Source organism: Bos mutus, chromosome 13 (genome assembly GCF_027580195.1).
Source record: "Bos mutus isolate GX-2022 chromosome 13, NWIPB_WYAK_1.1, whole genome shotgun sequence".
Taxonomy (NCBI): domain Eukaryota; kingdom Metazoa; phylum Chordata; class Mammalia; order Artiodactyla; family Bovidae; genus Bos; species Bos mutus.
In genome coordinates, this window is record NC_091629.1 from 10,640,722 (window position 1) to 10,657,905 (window position 17,184).

At 39.1% G+C, this 17,184-nt stretch overlaps 1 protein-coding gene and 1 pseudogene across 6 annotated transcripts in view; one reads left to right on the forward strand and one right to left on the reverse strand.

Annotated features, from left to right (window-relative positions):
• NEBL (nebulette) overlaps positions 1 to 17,184 on the reverse strand; it is a 173,884-nt gene that overhangs the window by 26,000 nt on the left and 130,700 nt on the right. For 3 of the 6 annotated variants that reach the window (XM_070380985.1, XM_070380984.1, XM_070380983.1), the window contains 5 exons: positions 15,447 to 15,539; positions 13,653 to 13,745; positions 11,881 to 11,973; positions 10,564 to 10,668; positions 9,311 to 9,482 (listed from right to left, as the gene is read on the reverse strand). In XM_070380985.1, coding sequence (XP_070237086.1) covers positions 9,311 to 9,482; positions 10,564 to 10,668; positions 11,881 to 11,973; positions 13,653 to 13,745; positions 15,447 to 15,539 — 556 coding nt within the window. Of the gene's footprint in view, positions 1 to 9,310; positions 9,483 to 10,294; positions 10,669 to 11,880; positions 11,974 to 13,652; positions 13,746 to 15,446; positions 15,540 to 17,184 lie in introns of those variants that run through there. The other 3 variants (XR_011466441.1, XR_011466440.1, XM_070380986.1) reach the window with 3 other exon arrangements.
• LOC102287539 (BRCA1-associated RING domain protein 1 pseudogene) lies at positions 2,136 to 2,961 on the forward strand (annotated as a pseudogene).

A 17,184-nucleotide genomic window follows, 5' to 3' on the forward strand; every position in this document is an offset into this window, starting at 1 on the left:
CAAATAATACCATTCAAGAATCAAAACAAAATTAGATGACATTTAAATAAAAGCCTCCTTTATTGAAGCAAGGCAACACAGTAGAGATGGAAAATGCAAGCCCCTTGGTAACGTAATATCTTAGAAAGTAGACCTAAAACTAAAGAAAGCCCAAAATAATCTCATAAGAAAATGAAAATATTCAGCAATCAAAGCAAGATGGGAAAATATCATGAGAAGCGCATAACTACAACAATGATAAAAATGCAAAGGAGAAGGCTTCTATGTTAATGCTCATGAAAACCAAATGTGAATGATGAAAACATTGTACTTCTGCCTCAAGGAAATGAGCTGATTGTTTAACCCTTTGTCCTAACAACCTAAATTTCCTGTAACTCAGAAAAAGGACCCCGAAACTATAATTCTCATAACTGTCCAGTCATTCAATACACAAAGTAAAGCAGGTCACCTTCAGGACATAAACACATTCTCATACATAAAAAAGAAGAGAAAGAAGAAAACAAGAGTTTATTTCAATTATGGCACTTGGCTTAGGAAATGTAAAACATCTTAGAAAAGCTACTTGTTACAGAAGTGGAATCTGAGCCGGGTAAGATCGGGTGACCTCCCGAGACCCCAGACCGAGCAGTGCGAGAGTGGGATGAAGCCTCCTGCCCCTGCGCACCGTTCTGTCCACCACAGGACAAGCTACGATACACGCCATCTCGACAGCAGGGAGTCAGCCCAACATGAAAGGTCACCTTTCTGGGACTTCATTCTTTTTATCGTATGAAATTCTAACCTAAATGGAAAGAAATCAGTAAAATCTGGAATAAAGAAAAAGATGGCATCTCTAAATACAAACATTCTCTTTTTTCTCCATCTTACCAATAATAAGCATTGTTCTAAAGTCCCTTCCAATTTTCAGAATAGTATTTAAACAAATGTATGTGTTTAACTGAGGACACTAAAGGTTTTCATCAAACTGCTGTCATCACCATGAAAGTTACCTCCTTCTACAGACTCACTCAGCACCTCCTGACCAGGGCTCAGCACAGCATGCATTTCAAAGGGGACCCCAAATTTCAAAGCAACCAGGACCTCATGGATACTACTTCTTTGCCTCCCCACCAGAAAAGAAACTATCCTGGAGTGTTTCCACTTTCGGGTTTTTTTCTCTCTTTCAGCTATGCTTTAATGTCATTGAAACATATCAAAACAAAAACGGAAGGCTTTTCTTGAAGCCCTTGCATAACAGATTTTCATACTTTTTTTAAAACTTACATATATTTATATATGCAGTTCTAATTTTTCAGATATTAATATTTTGTACACCTAAAATTAATACAATTTTATACATCAATTATATCTCAATTTGTTTTAAAAATGGAGTGGAATGTGTGGGAAAAAAATATTAATTTGACCATTTCATTTATTCACCAAATATTTGCTGAGTGCTTATTCTAAGAGCTGGAGACAGAGTAATCATAGTAAACAAAACAGCCAATATCCCAGCCCTGGGTTCGATCCCTGGGTTGGGAAGATCCCCTGAAGAAGGAAAAGCTACCCAGTGTTCTGGCCTGGAGAGTTTCATGGACTGTATAGTCCATGGGGTCGCAGAGTCAGACACGACTGAGCGACTTCCACTTTCACTATGGGCATCTATCCTAGTTAGGAGAGACAGACAAACACATAAACAAATAAATATATATCTCAGGTGATGTCAAGTGCTATGAATAAAGAGCAAAGAGTAAAGGGCCAGACAGAACGGGAAGCAGTGCTGTTTTATATCTGGTAGTTAGAGAGGGTCTCTCTGATCAAGTGATCCTGAGCAAAGATATGAAGAAAAATAGGTCTAGACAAGCAGATAGCTCAGGTGCAGTGGGAGGGAGAGTCCAAGCTGGGGGCACATGCAGGCGCAAAGGTGGGTAAAAAGCAGGGAGACTGGGATGGGGAGAGAGGATGAGTGAACCAAGAAAAGCAGGAAATGGTTTAGGGCCGCAGTCGGGGCGCAGGTCAGAAGAGGGCCCTGTAGGCAACGGCAAGGATTTGGGTTTTATTCAGAATGAAATGGTAGCAGAAAAATGATGTGATCTAACTGGTATTAGATTTATGTGTTTCCTAAAGAACCTCATCCTTAGGAATCATCCTTAGGAATGCTCAGTGAGCTTGCAACAATTCTTAAAGACTAAAAACTGCTGAGTTTGACAGTACAGTAACTCATGTCAGGACATGTAACTCATGTTCTGGAGATACAGTCCAAAGCACCCTGAAGTGTATGCTTGGAATTCTCAGTGGATGCTGGATCCTAAAATTTGAATGGGTGAAAACATGTCTGCAAAGCAAAGAGTGTGAACAGGAAAAAAAGTATGAAATTCCTGAAGGACCACAGAAAAGCAGGCTCAACAGAGAACAGCTGTTGCCAAAGCTGTGTGATGCATGTTACTTCTATTTTGGGGGAACCTTCAAACACCATCCAAAGGACAACCTTATTAAGCTTGTCACTGCCGGTGGGGGCCAGATCCTCATTAGAAAGCCTAAGCCAGACAGTGACGTGACTCAAACCATCAATACAGTCGCGTACCACGCCAAACCTGATTCTGATCAGCACTTCTGCACACAGTATATCATCTATGAGGACTTGTCTAATCATCGCCCAGAAAGGGTTCGGCAGGGCAGAGTCTGGATGGCTTCTTCCAGCTGGTTTATAGATTGTGTGATGTCCTTTGAGTTGCTCCCTCTTGACAACCGAACTCGCACAGTGTGATAACCTAGTGATTGCACTGTTTTCATCAGTCATATTTTTACAAATAGGTAGACTCATTCATCGGAGAAGGCGATGGCACCCCACTCCAGTACTCTTGCCTAGAAAATCCCATGGACAGAGGAGCCTGGTAGGCTGCAGTCCATGGGCTCACGAAGAGTTGGACATGACTGAGCGACTTACCTTTCACTTTTCACTGTCATGCATTGGAGAAGGAAATGGCAACCCACTCCAGTGTTCTTGCCTGGAGAATCCCAGGGATGGGGGAGCCTGGTGGGCTGCCGTCTATGGGGTCACACAGAGTTGGACATGACTGAAGCGACTTAGCAGCAAAGAGCCTCCAGCTGCCAGGTGGAGAACAGACCAAGGCAGAGAGAGGGCTGGTGGCTTGGGGTGGCAAGAACAGAAGCTGGAAACTCGTCTGGAAATTTCTGTGATGACTGGAGGCAGAGAGGGCAGCAGCTGAGATGGGGGAATGGTGGGGGCCCAGGGGAGGAGGTAGACCATGCAGTCAGATTCTGGATGTGTTCGTCCCAGGCAAGCTGGTAAGATCTGTTAATGGTTTGGATGTGGATGTGAGTAAAAGACAAGTGTGGAGGATGATTCCTAAGGATGTGAAGTTAGTATCTGGAAAGTTGCAGTCGCTACTTAGCAACCCAGGAGGCCTGGAAAAGCAGCAGAATGTTGTAGAGAAGGTGAGGAGGCATTTTTGGACTTATTAGGTTAGATATGTCACTGATTGTTTGAATACAGACATAAGGTACCAATCAGTAGACTATGATTTGCTTCACTTAAAATTAGAAGCATATTCTCAGGTATCCCCAAATCTTTTTGAATTAACCTAGATACACTGTGGGTAAGCCACTGTGCTAATGTTATAAAAACTTACTGGTACATCTACACTTTTGCTTCATCCCTCAATATCAACTTCCCAAAATTGGAAATGTCACCAAACACAAGCCTTTTATCAGGTGACAATGACAGGTTATAAACATCTCCAAGAAGTCAGCGTTTCTTACAAGGCATTATTTAAGTTGTGGAGACACTCCTTCCTGCCAAAAACCTTCCTGCACCACCTTTCATGGAGTCTGATGTTCCTCCACTTTAAAAAATAAACGTGATTATTCTCTCTTAACCATGTGTTGCTGCTGCTGCTAAGTCACTTCAGTAGTGTCTGACTCTGTGCAATGCCATAGATGGCAGATCACCAGGCTCCCCCATCCCTGTGTTACTCTTACTCAAATTCCATCTTAAATATAAGAACACTTACGTATACTTTCTTTCAATGGAGACATTTCTTATTCATTTTGGCACAGTGTAGGGTCTTCTTACTAGAAATAATTAGAAAGTAGTGGGCTTGAGAGGAGGAAGAGAAGATAAACCAACAACAGTGGGTTTTCGATGAGCCAACAGAATCGGAGACAAGTGCCAAACTCCTCCCTGGCATAGACGGAGCTGAGAAACCTGCAGGAGGGGGCTCAAACTCTCCTTATCTGCACGGATGAATCCAAGACCTGATCACAGACACAGGTGATTGACTTCCCATTTGTCTCCAGTGCAGCCTCCTCCTCTGGACTCTAACTGCCTGCTCAACGCCTCCATTTGAATGTCTCATTGATGCACCACTTCTGTGTTCTGTTCTGTCTCTGAGAAACATTATTTTCCCAAAACCCATTGGCATAGTTCACTTCCATTTAGCATTCACATCTCAGCTCAAATCTTCCTTCCCTGAGGAAGGCTCCCGTGACATCGAGGCCAGATGGAGTACCCCCTTGTGGCCCCCACATGCTCCCCTCCCAGCACTTACTCTGTTCATAATTATAGATTACTTGGGTAAGTATCTGCTCAATGTCAGGGTCCTCACCAGACTCCAAACCCCTTAGAGCAGATGCGTATCTCTGCTGCTCACTGCTATGTACACTGCCAGATCTGAGCTCTTGGCTGATGCACAAAAAGTGCTCAAACATTTGGTGATTAAATGAATGAATGCTGTGTTTGTGTGTTCAGACATGAAGTTAAAGGCTCCCCGATGAAGCAAAGACTCTAAGGTGCATCGCTTTTGGGAGAGACATCAGTTCTACTACGTTGAACTGAGAAAGTTAAATAAGGTTGATGGAAATTTGTTCTTGTATTTGCTTTGGGTTTTATTTATCTTACCAGGCATCAATATTATTCTGTACCTCTAGAGTCACAGAGGACATGGAAGGGAGAAATCAATAGCCCCAAGCCAAAAAAATAAAGTTACTGAATCCTTTGTTAGATAAGCAGACACTGAAAGAGGAGCTCTCACACATTTATCTTACCTACAAGAAAGAAACCCTAGTTCATAAACATTAGAAGCATAGAGGAAGGAGACTCTTAAAAACTTTCTACAAAGATCAAGCCAAAAAAAAAAGAAAAGTCAAACTCATAGAAACAGATAGCAGAACAGTAGTTGCCAGAGGCTGGGGGAAATAGGTAGAAATTGGTAAAAGGGTACACATTTTTAATACACAATGAATAAGGTACAAGAAGCTAAAGAATAACACAGTGACTATAGTTGATAACATTGTGCTGTATAAATGGAATTTGTTGACAGAGTAGAACTTAAGTGCTCTGGCCAAAGGAAAAAAAGAAGATATATTTGTGAGGTAATGGATATGTTAATTAACTAACTGGGGAGAATCCTTTCACAACATATCATATATCAAATCATCATGATGTACACTTAGAATATCTTACAATTTTATATGTCAACTATACCTCACTTTATCTGAAATTTAAAAAAGAAACATCTTTCTACCAAGCTAAGGCAAGTCTGAATGTACAATTTAAGATTATTGACTGCAATTGATTTTCTTCTCAAAGGGGTCTTTCCTATAAGTGCAAAAAATCAATTACTCAATTGCAAGAGATTTCATAGTTTCATCAGGTCCATAGTCACATTACTTTTCCCAAGATGTTAAACTCCTCCACTTCAAAATCTCCTGCCTTAGGGATTTCAGTGCTATGGCCTTTGGTTGTAATGGAAACTCAGTTTTCCTTTTGTTCTGTGTTCATTCCTCTCCCCCTCCCCACGGCACTCAAATGTGGCTGTACCTTAGTCATAACCTTTAATAACAGCTAGAGTAGTTTAACATCCAAAACAATTTCAACGACCGATTTCTAGACCTAAGCCATCAGCTTGGATCCAGAAAACAGAAGAATGTAAAGGACAAGGATAGTAATATAAGATACAAAGATTATTAACAATCAACAGTATTTTCCATTTTAAAAAAATCTCACATCCCAAGTACATACCCCATTTCTTTTTGGCAAGATCTAACTCTGTCTGCAACTGTATATGAATATTTAAACACATAAATTCATAGCACTCTCTTAGCCACTCAAATATAACCATAAGATTGATTTTCCTTAATGGAAATCAGATATGAACTCCACAGAACTCAAGTTTCCACTCTGGCTGTGTATATCCATCACATACAACTCCTGTGAAACAGATTCACGTAGCAGATCCCAAGACCCTGTTGTCATTAAAGATCCATTTTTAGTGAACACAGTGAGGAAAGATAGGAAAAACAAGCATGCAAAAAATGCATATTATTAGTTTTTAAAAAAGACTCAACTTTCTAAACATAATTTTAAATGTTCAAACATATCCATGCCATGTTTGTGCAAAAGTGAAGAATTTGTTAAAGACACACTTGGGATACATTAAAAGAGACTTCTGAGAGTGGTTAATGTTTGATACCTCCTTCATCAGATGGTCTTGTTACCTCACTGCAGCATGAAAAGCTACGGTAAATCTCGGATATTTCTGATTTGTCATCTCCCAGACCTGTACCAAAAGTACTGCTCGAGTAAGACCGAGACCGTTGTCTCCTATAAAGATTCGCCTTTTCTATATTGGAAGGAAAATATTCATATTTGTGATTAAGTGACTTGAAGAACAAACAAACCAAAATAATTACTTAAAAATTTAACAAGAAAGAAAAATAATCCCTCATTAAATTGCAACCCCAAAGCTCAGGTATTATAAATTCTAGCCATCTATTCCCTAACTTCAGCACATATTATCAACAACACAGATGACTTAATGATCATTCACACTCAGTTTGGTCTAAATCTTAAAGGAGAGATGAGGCATGGGAAGTTGACAAGAACTAAGAAAACACTGGCAAATTAGTAAATTTCTATCAAAAGTTTAGTTATAAATAGTTCTTTTCAAATATCACTAATGATACAGCATTTGTTGCCTTTTCTTTATTTTTAGAAAATTTGGATGACAATTTGGCTGATTATGTGGATCAAATTACTATAAAAATATTAGAATTTCTACTTTGCCTTGGACTTTCAATTTTGTTAATGTTAACAATTAAACTTGGAGTCACAATTGGGGGCAGAGAAGGACCTAAATGATAGATCTATTTATATATTTAAAAAAGTCCCATAACTGTCAAATCTTCAGTTTGCTAAATGCGGTCTGAAAGCCTACAAAGATCAACCCTTGCTATTGCTATACCCAAAAATCCAAACCATTTGGGTTTTACTTTTAATTATAAACATACAGTTGAAGTTAAAAGTCAAATAAACTTCCTATGTAAACTACAAATTTTGCATTTTATAAAAACTCAGAGATAAATTTTAAGGATACTTGAAAACCTATTTTAAGACATTCACGATGCTATGTAGAAAGTCTCTCCTCTGTTTTATATAAAAGTCTTCGAAGAATTCCTTAAAGAACTATATCTTTAAAATGTTGTGCTTTTCATAAAACAAATCTTTATGTTAGCAGTTTAGTGCAGTCCAAATAGCTGCATTTCAAAGCCCAGAGAACTTCTAAAATCATATTCACTAATAAAAAGGAAGTGTAAGTAAGCTCTAGACACCTTTAAAATAAACCTAGAACTAATCTAGGATATATTAAAAAGCTCTTTTGTAAGTTTTGTTTTCATAAATGATTAGTGGCATATTAAATAACACAGCAACTCTCTTGGTTTTTCGAAGCCCAAACTTGAAAATTTACATTACACAGAAGGCACAATGAACCTGCAGAGCTCACAGCAGCTTCACTTTGAGGACAAAAGCCATGTAAATGGGGAGGAACTCAAAACGTAAGCAGTACCAGAAAGCATATGTAGACTCCTAGACTGAATATTGTCTTCCAGGGGATCAATGTCGAAGATGGAGCCAGGATCTGTGCGCCAAACTTTGAGGTCTTTTACCAAAGGAAGAAATCAACAAATCAAGAATGAATTAAAAAAAAAAAAGTCAGCACCCAAGAGAGTCAAACAAAATCTGAAAAGGGGCATATCCAAAAAGCAAGCATGTAATATGTGCAAACCCACTGTGCAGCAGACTTCAGAGGAGAACGGAGGGATATTCACACTCACAGTGTGATTCACACTCACAGGATTTGCTAAAAAACCTTGCGATCAAATATAAGTTGTCTGGTTTATTCTTTGTTGACCTTCCACAGGGAGCCTGTGACTTATCACACATACACACCACACCACTCCCCACATCCCCAAACCCTCATCACTCATGCTCTCCACACACTGAAACAGGGAAAATGTTGGGTTAAAACTCCTGATTAAGGACATGCGAGTAATTTATAAGAGGCAACTAAAAGGTTTTTGTCTAAGAAAACAAAACAAAAATAAAAAAAATTATCTTCCTACAACAGAAGCAAATGTTGAACAAATTGAAAAAAATCAGTATCTTTCCTTTGCTTTCTTAGCTTTTAGTACAAACCTTGCTCACTCTGTCACCATTCAACACTATGTTCCTAAGATTTTCTCTGGATGACAAGAAAGAACAGAAGGTTGAGGCTCCTTTCTCTCTGATTTGTGAGACTTTCAGACAGCTCTACTCTCCCAGTTCAGAAATAATATTCAAAAAAATATAAGCTACTCACATGGTAGAAACCATCAGAATCTCTCAGGCATGTCTATTTGACGTCAAAGGACCTATATGTGTTACTTCTGTTCTGTTACCCATACAGACAATGTCTGCAGTACAATTATTGATCAGTACATAAGCTAAAAGTGAAAGTGAAAGATGCTCAGTTGTGTCCGACACTTTGCGACCCCATGGTCCGTCCATGGACTTCCCCAGGCAAGAATACTGGAGTGGGTAACCGTTCCCTTCTCCAGGGATCTTCCCAACCCAGGCATCGAAATCAGGTCTCCTGCATTGCAGGCAGATTCTTCATCATCTGAGCTACCAGGGAAGCCCACATAAGCTAAAGGGAAACAAAATAATTGCTTAATCTTCATTATCACCTATGTCTGATATTTGGGCTGCTGCTTTGCGTAGCAAGCAGGAACACTCAAGACCGGAAGGTTATTAAAGACAGAGAATGTCCAACTACAGAACGAATTTGCAACAACACCTGGCAAAGGCCATGAATTCCCTCCAACGTGGTGCAAACAACAACACTTCGCCTTTGGTCCACTTTCACCTGGGCACCATGTCATGCATTTGAGGAGGGGTCCGATGAATAAGGAAGTGAATTCCATTAATAAAAACAGGGAAAGCACCATCTTTTTGAGTGTGCAGACCTGCCAAGCAGGCCAGTCAGCTTACCAACAATGATTCCAGGTCTCCTGTCCATCTCCACGATGTGAGGATGGACACCTTTATAGGCGGCATCGCTGACGACCTGGGTGTTCCTTCTCACTCGCTCTGTCACAGGGTCATCCACAACAGGAGTAAAGCCCCTTCCCTTTGTCTTTTCAAAATCTTCATGATATTTCACCTGAAAGCGGGAAAAACCATAGTAACTCCACTGAAATTTCCTGAATGCTACACAGCTCACAAAATTTGAGTATAAAGTTACTATACCAGCTGCATCTAGATTATTTTCTACATAAATGTATTTTTTCCGGTTATTCCAAAAATAATTTGTGAAATTTCAGTTTCCTAGCATCAGAAATCAAGTGCTGATATTTTCACAATGCTTTCCATCATTGCAGTTAGCAGCTCTTTTAATATATAAGCTTGTATATAAGTAAGAAGTATTGAAAGATTTATTTTTCAAATCCTAGTTACTTTCTAAAATGTACTCACTTAGGGATAAGTTAATTTCCTATCTCTTAAACTTTAGTATGCAATAAAATGATAAGCTATTTCTATACTATTATTTAAGAAAGCAATATTATTTAAAATTCGATTAAGAGAGCAAGTTACATATAACTACATATATAATGTTTGTATATAGTTACAAAAACATATAACTACATATATAATGTTTGTATATAGTTACAAAAACATATACTTCAAAACACGTGTTTTTTGCATTCTGAAATTAGGTTAGGGTGATGGTTGTTTAACTCTGTAAATTATACTAGAAACTACTTTGTATACTTTAAATGGGTGAGCTTTATGGTATATAAAATATATCTCATGAGACTGTTTTTTAAAAAAATACATATTTTCATATTCTTTAAACATGTAAACACACCAAACTCCATCTTAATATTAATTGAAAAAAAAAGTCCAAGCAAGTATCTTCCATAAAAAGCATTTATAGTAGCAGTCACGTTAGAAATAAAAACACACCCCAAAAAATCACCGAGAAAAATTATTTTATTAGACTAAATATTTCCCGTACATTTCAGTAAGATTAGAAAGTTCCCCCCAAAGGATGGGCCCATGGGCCTTTCCATGCTTTGTTAGTTATCCAGATTAACGGTGAACAACGCCATCGGTATGGGCCCATGGGCCTTTCCATGCTTTGTTAGTTATCCAGATTAACGGTGAACAACGCCATCGGTGCACGGGGTGGTGCCACTCCTTAGTACGTTTTAGTCACGGATGGAGGACCTGTTGGACCCTACCATTGAAATACGATTTTGAGCTTCTTTGACATGTCTGAGACCAGGTGTATCTAAAATCAGACTTGGTCTACCTTTCATCTGTTTCTGGTCCTGGGTATATTTTACCTGCAAAGTAAATAACAGAGCATACTTCACAAAAAGACAACTATAATTTTAAAATTACCTAAGTTTTTCAAGCTTTCCAAATGAGTGAGGCATATACAACATATTCTGAATTACTTCCCAGGTAACTTATTTAGTGAATTGCATTTCCTTCTAGAATAATGAGCTAAAATTTTACTCTTGATGGTCTCCTTTAAAGGCTACAGCAAAGATGACCGAAATCTCTCTACAAACTGAATACAAATGTGTAAGTGACCAACATCCACTAACCATGAGTCTGTAAAAGTGGGAAATACTTTATCAATAGGGAAAATCCAAAACTAAATGGAACCTAAATTTCTTTTTCTGTTTCTCTATTTCCCCTTTTTCTGCCATAACACTGTGGAAGCATGCATAACACACATACCTCTATCAATATTTCCTTTTATTTGACCAGAGCAGATGGTAAGAATCATTAGGTATCCACCTTAGGTTCCCTCTAAACAGCCACAGCTTAAAGGTAATTTGTGTTGAATACAGTCAGCATCTCTGGGCAGAAATGCCACTAGAGAGCTGCACAGTTTAAAATCTAAATGCTGATTCCCAGGCATAAAGCTCTTTCTGACATCTGACTATCAGAACATTGCTTTTTTTGAGGCTGATTCTGTGTAAGATCAGGATACGGATTATTGCAGACATGAGGGGATATGTGCACTCAGAACAGAAGCCCTGGTATTTCCTGAGAGAAGGTATACTCCCCAAATAAGACCCTGACATGCAACACAGAACTTCAATGAGTAACCGATTTCTGTGTTAAATATATTTAAAGACTGTTTTTTCCTCTAAGTCCTTACTTTGGAGTAATAATTCATTTCTTATTTTGTTTTGCAGAGAGGACTTAACAATCAACATTCAATGGAATACATCTGTAAAATGATAATTGTTTAACTTATACATCAAAGACTACCACTTTCAAAGACACTGGCTAAAATAACATGACTCATTGTTTAAATGAACATAATTCAGTTTAAAATGAAACTTTAAATATAAGTGTTGGTCACATCTGGAAACATCAGTACGGTTCAGGACAATGTAAAGTTAGACAGTGGCGGCTTTCAGATGTCATCTGAAATAACACATGTACTTTCTGCATATCTTACAAAAGCTTCTTGGTCTGCAAATAAATAATAAAGAACATGTCCTTCATGATAGCACCAAGTGAATAAAACAACTTGCCGAACTAATATTTTCTTGATTCTTCTTTACTCTTTCCATTTCAGGAGTTACACTTAAAGCTGTAGCTCTTCCCATCTGAGATTTATAATAAACCTATCATTTTGGAAAACAAAAAACAGAGCACTGTGAATCAATTCAACTAAACAAGACCCTCATAGTACTTATTTTAAAGAGCTAAGCAAGGATAGGAAGCTGCGGGGGTGGGAAAAAAAAGGAGGCTAGCAGAGGGCTTTGTTGTTGTTTACTCACTAAGTCATGACCGGCACTTTGCGACCTGATCGACTGTAGCCCGCCAGGCTCCTCTGTCCATGGATTTTTTTTTCCAGGCAAGAATACTGGAGTGGGGTGCCATTTCCTTCTCCAGGGGACCTTCCCAGACCACAGATTGAAACGGTGTTTCTTGCATTGGGAGGCAGATTCTTTACCACTGACCCATCAGAGGTCTAGTCATATTTAAAACGCTTGCATCTTAAATCATTCTATTTTAATTCATCCTATGGCAGAGAATCACTGTGAATGTACTCATTATATGGGTGTACCGTCAGTAAGGCTATAATAAGCATTTCATCACAAAGGAGTAAGGTAAGAAATATCTTCACGGATGTTACTTTAAGATATTCTTACCCATATAGAAGGCTGCTGGACCATTATGGTTTCTTAGTAATTAACTGTGGCAGAATTTTGGCCATGATGCCTAAGCAGTAACCATGGTGATCCATAAGGCCAGCATGCTCCCCAGTGCTCCATCCCTCCTTCTCCAGAACCATGTTCCCTTTAGAGAGTAATGGAGTTACATCAACTGTGACTCTGAATACATCAGGAGAAGGTGAGTATCTACTTCTCCAAAATACAGTTGTCAGGGACAATGCCAAACAATAAACTGCCTTCCCTTTATAATCTGGCCAAAGGACTTTAAAGGTTTAAAGAATAAAAGATTTCTTTGTATCTAACAGATTTTCAAATTTCCTCTTCCAGAAAACACAATTTATTATTAATGACTTCAGAAAAAGGATTCTCTCAGGGACTTTCCTGGTGGTCTAATGCTTAAGACTCCACGCTTCCAATGCAGGGGGCATGGGTTTGATCCCTGTTTGGTGAACTAAGATCCCACATGCTGCATAATGCAACTGAAAAATAAAAGTAAGTTTTTTAAAAAATTTAAAAAGAAAATAAAAAAGTACTCTCTCAGCAAACTGCATCCATGGATTACATAACAGAAAGGAGTTAGAACAGGCCAAGAATTGGTGTCTGAGCAAAACTTGACAGCCCTGAACAAGTGCCCTGAAAATGGACCTGTTTCATATGACCTATTCAGCCAGGCACACTTCATAATTTTTTCCCAGCATCATCCAAAAATAAAGTGATGATAGCTATGAGTGGAAATGGGGTTGGACAGGCTACAGAACAAGAATACATTTATTAATTCATTTGGAGTAAAGGGAGTGGGAAAGCTTATTGTAGAGCCAAGATGCCAAAAACTGCCATGGCATCCCTTTGGAGAATCACTGAAACTGCAAGCACGAAGAGCAGATAAGAGGGATATACAATAACCTGCAGACAAAAATCACATTGCAGTCACTAGGAACTCTGAGCAGGGCGTGCCTGACTGGACCCACAATGCCTAACACCCTGAAAACTTTCCAGTAAATTGACAGTCAATTGAGAGCAGAGGCAATCAACTCAAGGTCATGAAAACTTTGTAAACACAATCCCTTCATTGGCATGTTGACAATACGTTTGCTTTCTTAAGAAAAAAGTGACTAAGATCACACATTGCTGAGGTTCTTCTGGTTTTCTTTCACTCTCTTCAGCTCTGGTGGATCAGAAATTGCAGTCGCCTGTTTAATCTCTCCTCTGTATTTTACCTGTGGAGGATTAATATGAATTTTAATAAATAGCAGAATGGTCTCCAACCAAATATCAACAGAGGATAAGCCTCAAAATTAACCCTATTTTTTACATAATTTTTCCCACAGTAGGTGTGTGTCAGCCTTTCAGTTCAAATCTACATCTGGCTTTGGATTCTTCTGACTTGGCAAGCACCAAGTGCTGGTTGTACTTCTTAAAAATGATTTTTAATAAACATTTCTGTGTTCAATACCAAAACCAATTGCAAAGACCACGACTAAATGTAATAGAAATAGAAGGGGAAGACACTGTAATGAAATCATTATAAGGGATATCCTTGCCGGTTCAGTAGTTAAGACACCATGGTGTCCGGTGGCCACATGTTAGTTCCCTGGCCAGGGAACTAAGATCCTGCATGCTGTGCGTGGACAGAAAATAGGGAGAAAAAAAAATTAAAACTAAAAAAAAAAAAATCATTAAAAGAGAACTATAGTGAAGTAGTCATGGCAGCCTGGGAAGGCCATTTACTCCTATTCTGATCCTGGAGCCTCCATCTTCAAAAGAAGCCTAAGACCCCTCACTCATACCACTATCAGGGAAACTGTAAGGATAAAGCAGTATTCAGCCTGATTTCCTCCTCCATCTGGGAGAAGTCACTCTTAAATTTTAAAGTGTCTCAAAATTATCTGGTTCAGAAGAAGAAGGTTATTGTTTATAACGGTAAAAATTCCATAAAATGGTCCAAAAAATGGGAAAAATAACCATTAGGGGACACATTTGAAAGAGATTTCTGAATTCAGGGAGGCCTGGGTTCAAATCCCAGCCCTGCTGTCACAAACCATGGGTTCTTGCATGTCCTCTGACTTCTCAAGACTCAGTTTCCCACACCTACAAACCAGAGCAATAAATCAGGCCTACCCCACCGAATCACATAACGCATTTAGCACAGGGTCCACAGCCGGGGGACCTCATGATTATTAACTACCCTTGCTTTACTAGCAACAGATCACTGAATGATTGATGTTTTCTGTTTTATTTATAAGGTTCCCTGCCAGGACATTACGTCTCAGAACCCCAGTCAATTCAGGTCTTCCTTAGCCTTATGCCAATAGACAACTTTCTCTTTTCTCAGACTGACAACATACCCACTATGCTGCTCTCCAGCTCTTTAGATTTGGATGTAGTTTCAGAGATTTACCATCTAAACTATGAGGCCCATGAAGATAGGAAGGGGTCTTATCTATCTCTGTGTACCAGTGACCAGGATAATGCCTGCCACATTGCTTAATGAAGAGTTCTTCAATAGGGACTTCCCTGGTGGTTGAATGGTTGGAACTCTGCCTTCCAATGCAGGGGGTACAGGTTCAATCCCTAGTCAGGGAGCTAGGATCCCATATGCCTCACAGCCAACCAACCAGAACATAAAACAGAAGCAATATTGTAACAAATTCAATAAAGACTTTGAAAAATGGTCCACATAAAAAAATATTTTAAAAAAAGATTTCTTGAATAAATAAGCATGGCCGAATAGTAGCAAAGCAGTTCCCAACTTCCTGGACTCTCTCTCACAAGGGTGCCACAGTCCACACACCTCAGTATGGGATAGTAGAAAAGAAGTGACCAAGATGTAGAGTGTCTAATGCTTTTCAGAAAGCATGGTAAAGAATAAAAATAGCTAATGTTTGGTAAAATATAAGAGCAAAACAGAAACAACTTGCCGTGCTCAGCTGCTCCTGGTTTCTCCTCACTCTCTCTATCTCGGGCGTCATGCTCACAGGAGTTGCTCTGTCACACGGCTCTTTGTACCTGAGCTGGGAGACAAACGCAAGATGGTGTGAGGTTACCGGAAGGAAGAGTGAGCTAACACAGCAACTGGTGAAAAGAAACGTCACACAGCACTCATTAGCTGACATCTTTGCTAGGATTTTACAGCGAAAGATGCTTTGCTAATAGATGTCATCATCACAGTGATCCTGGAACTAAGCTTTTCCTTGCCCAAATGTTTTGAATTATACCTGGGGTTGTTTTTCTTCAAACTGTATTATTTCTTGGTGGCCTCTCTGAGTTTGATCCTATCGGTAATGATAAATGACCACTTCTGTGAGTTCATTTCTTCACAGTACTAAAATGACATTACCAAATGACCATTTTATATTTACATTTAAAAATAAAAATTCTGGATTCATCACTAGAAAGAAGGGTTATGCCAGTCCTATGCCTTCACCTCAATGATCGGTTGTCACTATAAAAAGAAACCCTGAACCTCCTTCTTCACCAAGTTCTAACATTGGAAAGCCATGCTCTGACCAGCATCGTGGAGATATTTCTTTTTAAAAAAACATTTATTTATTCATTTGACTGCACCAAGTCTTGGTTGTTGCAAATGGAATCTTTAGTTTCATCAAGTATGAATTTAGTTTTCTGACCAGAGATGGAACCCTGGCCCCGTGCAGTGGGAAAGTGGAGCCTTAGCCACTGGCTCACCAGGGAAGTCCCATCATGGAGATACTTCTGACCTACTGCCGGAGTAGGGGATCAGAGTCCAACATTTGTGGTCAGCTTTCCCAGTAATTCCACCACATTCCAGGAAATAAATGAGGATTCAACACAGGGAGATAGAAAGCATGTCCACCAAATGAATTTCTGACAGGTAAAAGGAAAACTAGAGGTTACAATTCCATTATGAAGAACTCCACAGGGACAGTCTTAATGAGTTTTTGGAGCTTAAACTTAGTGTGAAGGAATTTTTTCTTTTTTTTTTGCAAGATATCACAAGGCCTGCAGATAAAATGGACTTGAGATGTACATCCTCAGAAGTGCATGTGCAAGTGAACAGATATCTGATAAGCCTGGAAAATAAATGACAAAGGGTCAGGCTCTTGCCGTGCGACTTCTTTCTCTGTACCATGGCACGCAGTTTGAGAGTTTAGGCAGATTCTGTGTCGGATAATTGCCTAAAGTGAGGAAAGGTCCAAAGTAATCTTTGTTGATGGCAGGATACAAAGAAAGATGACTCTGGGTAGAGTTCAGAGGAGAAACATTTGCGGAACAGCATCACTGATGTAGAGAAATTGTTGCAGCCGATTTCTAGTGGATGTCAGTTTGGGGGCATAAATTTGATATGGAGACGCTTCATGTATTGCATTCACCCACTCACAAACATGCTGAGTGCTTTACAGGCAATATCTCACTTAATATTCTAGTCCCTGTTTTAAAGATGAGGAGAATGAGGCTTGGAAAGGTTGGTGGCTTAGGAAGGATATTCAGCAAGTAAGGTCTGGATCTAGGATCAAACCAACAGTCCAGAGCCCACATTGTTCTCCACTCCAGAGTTATTCAAATTTCAATCATGTATACACCACTTACCATAAGACATGCAAGGTATCACCTGAGCTGTGATTTCTAGTATTTTTTACTGAGCTGTGATTTCTAGTATTTTTTACTGAGCTGTGATTT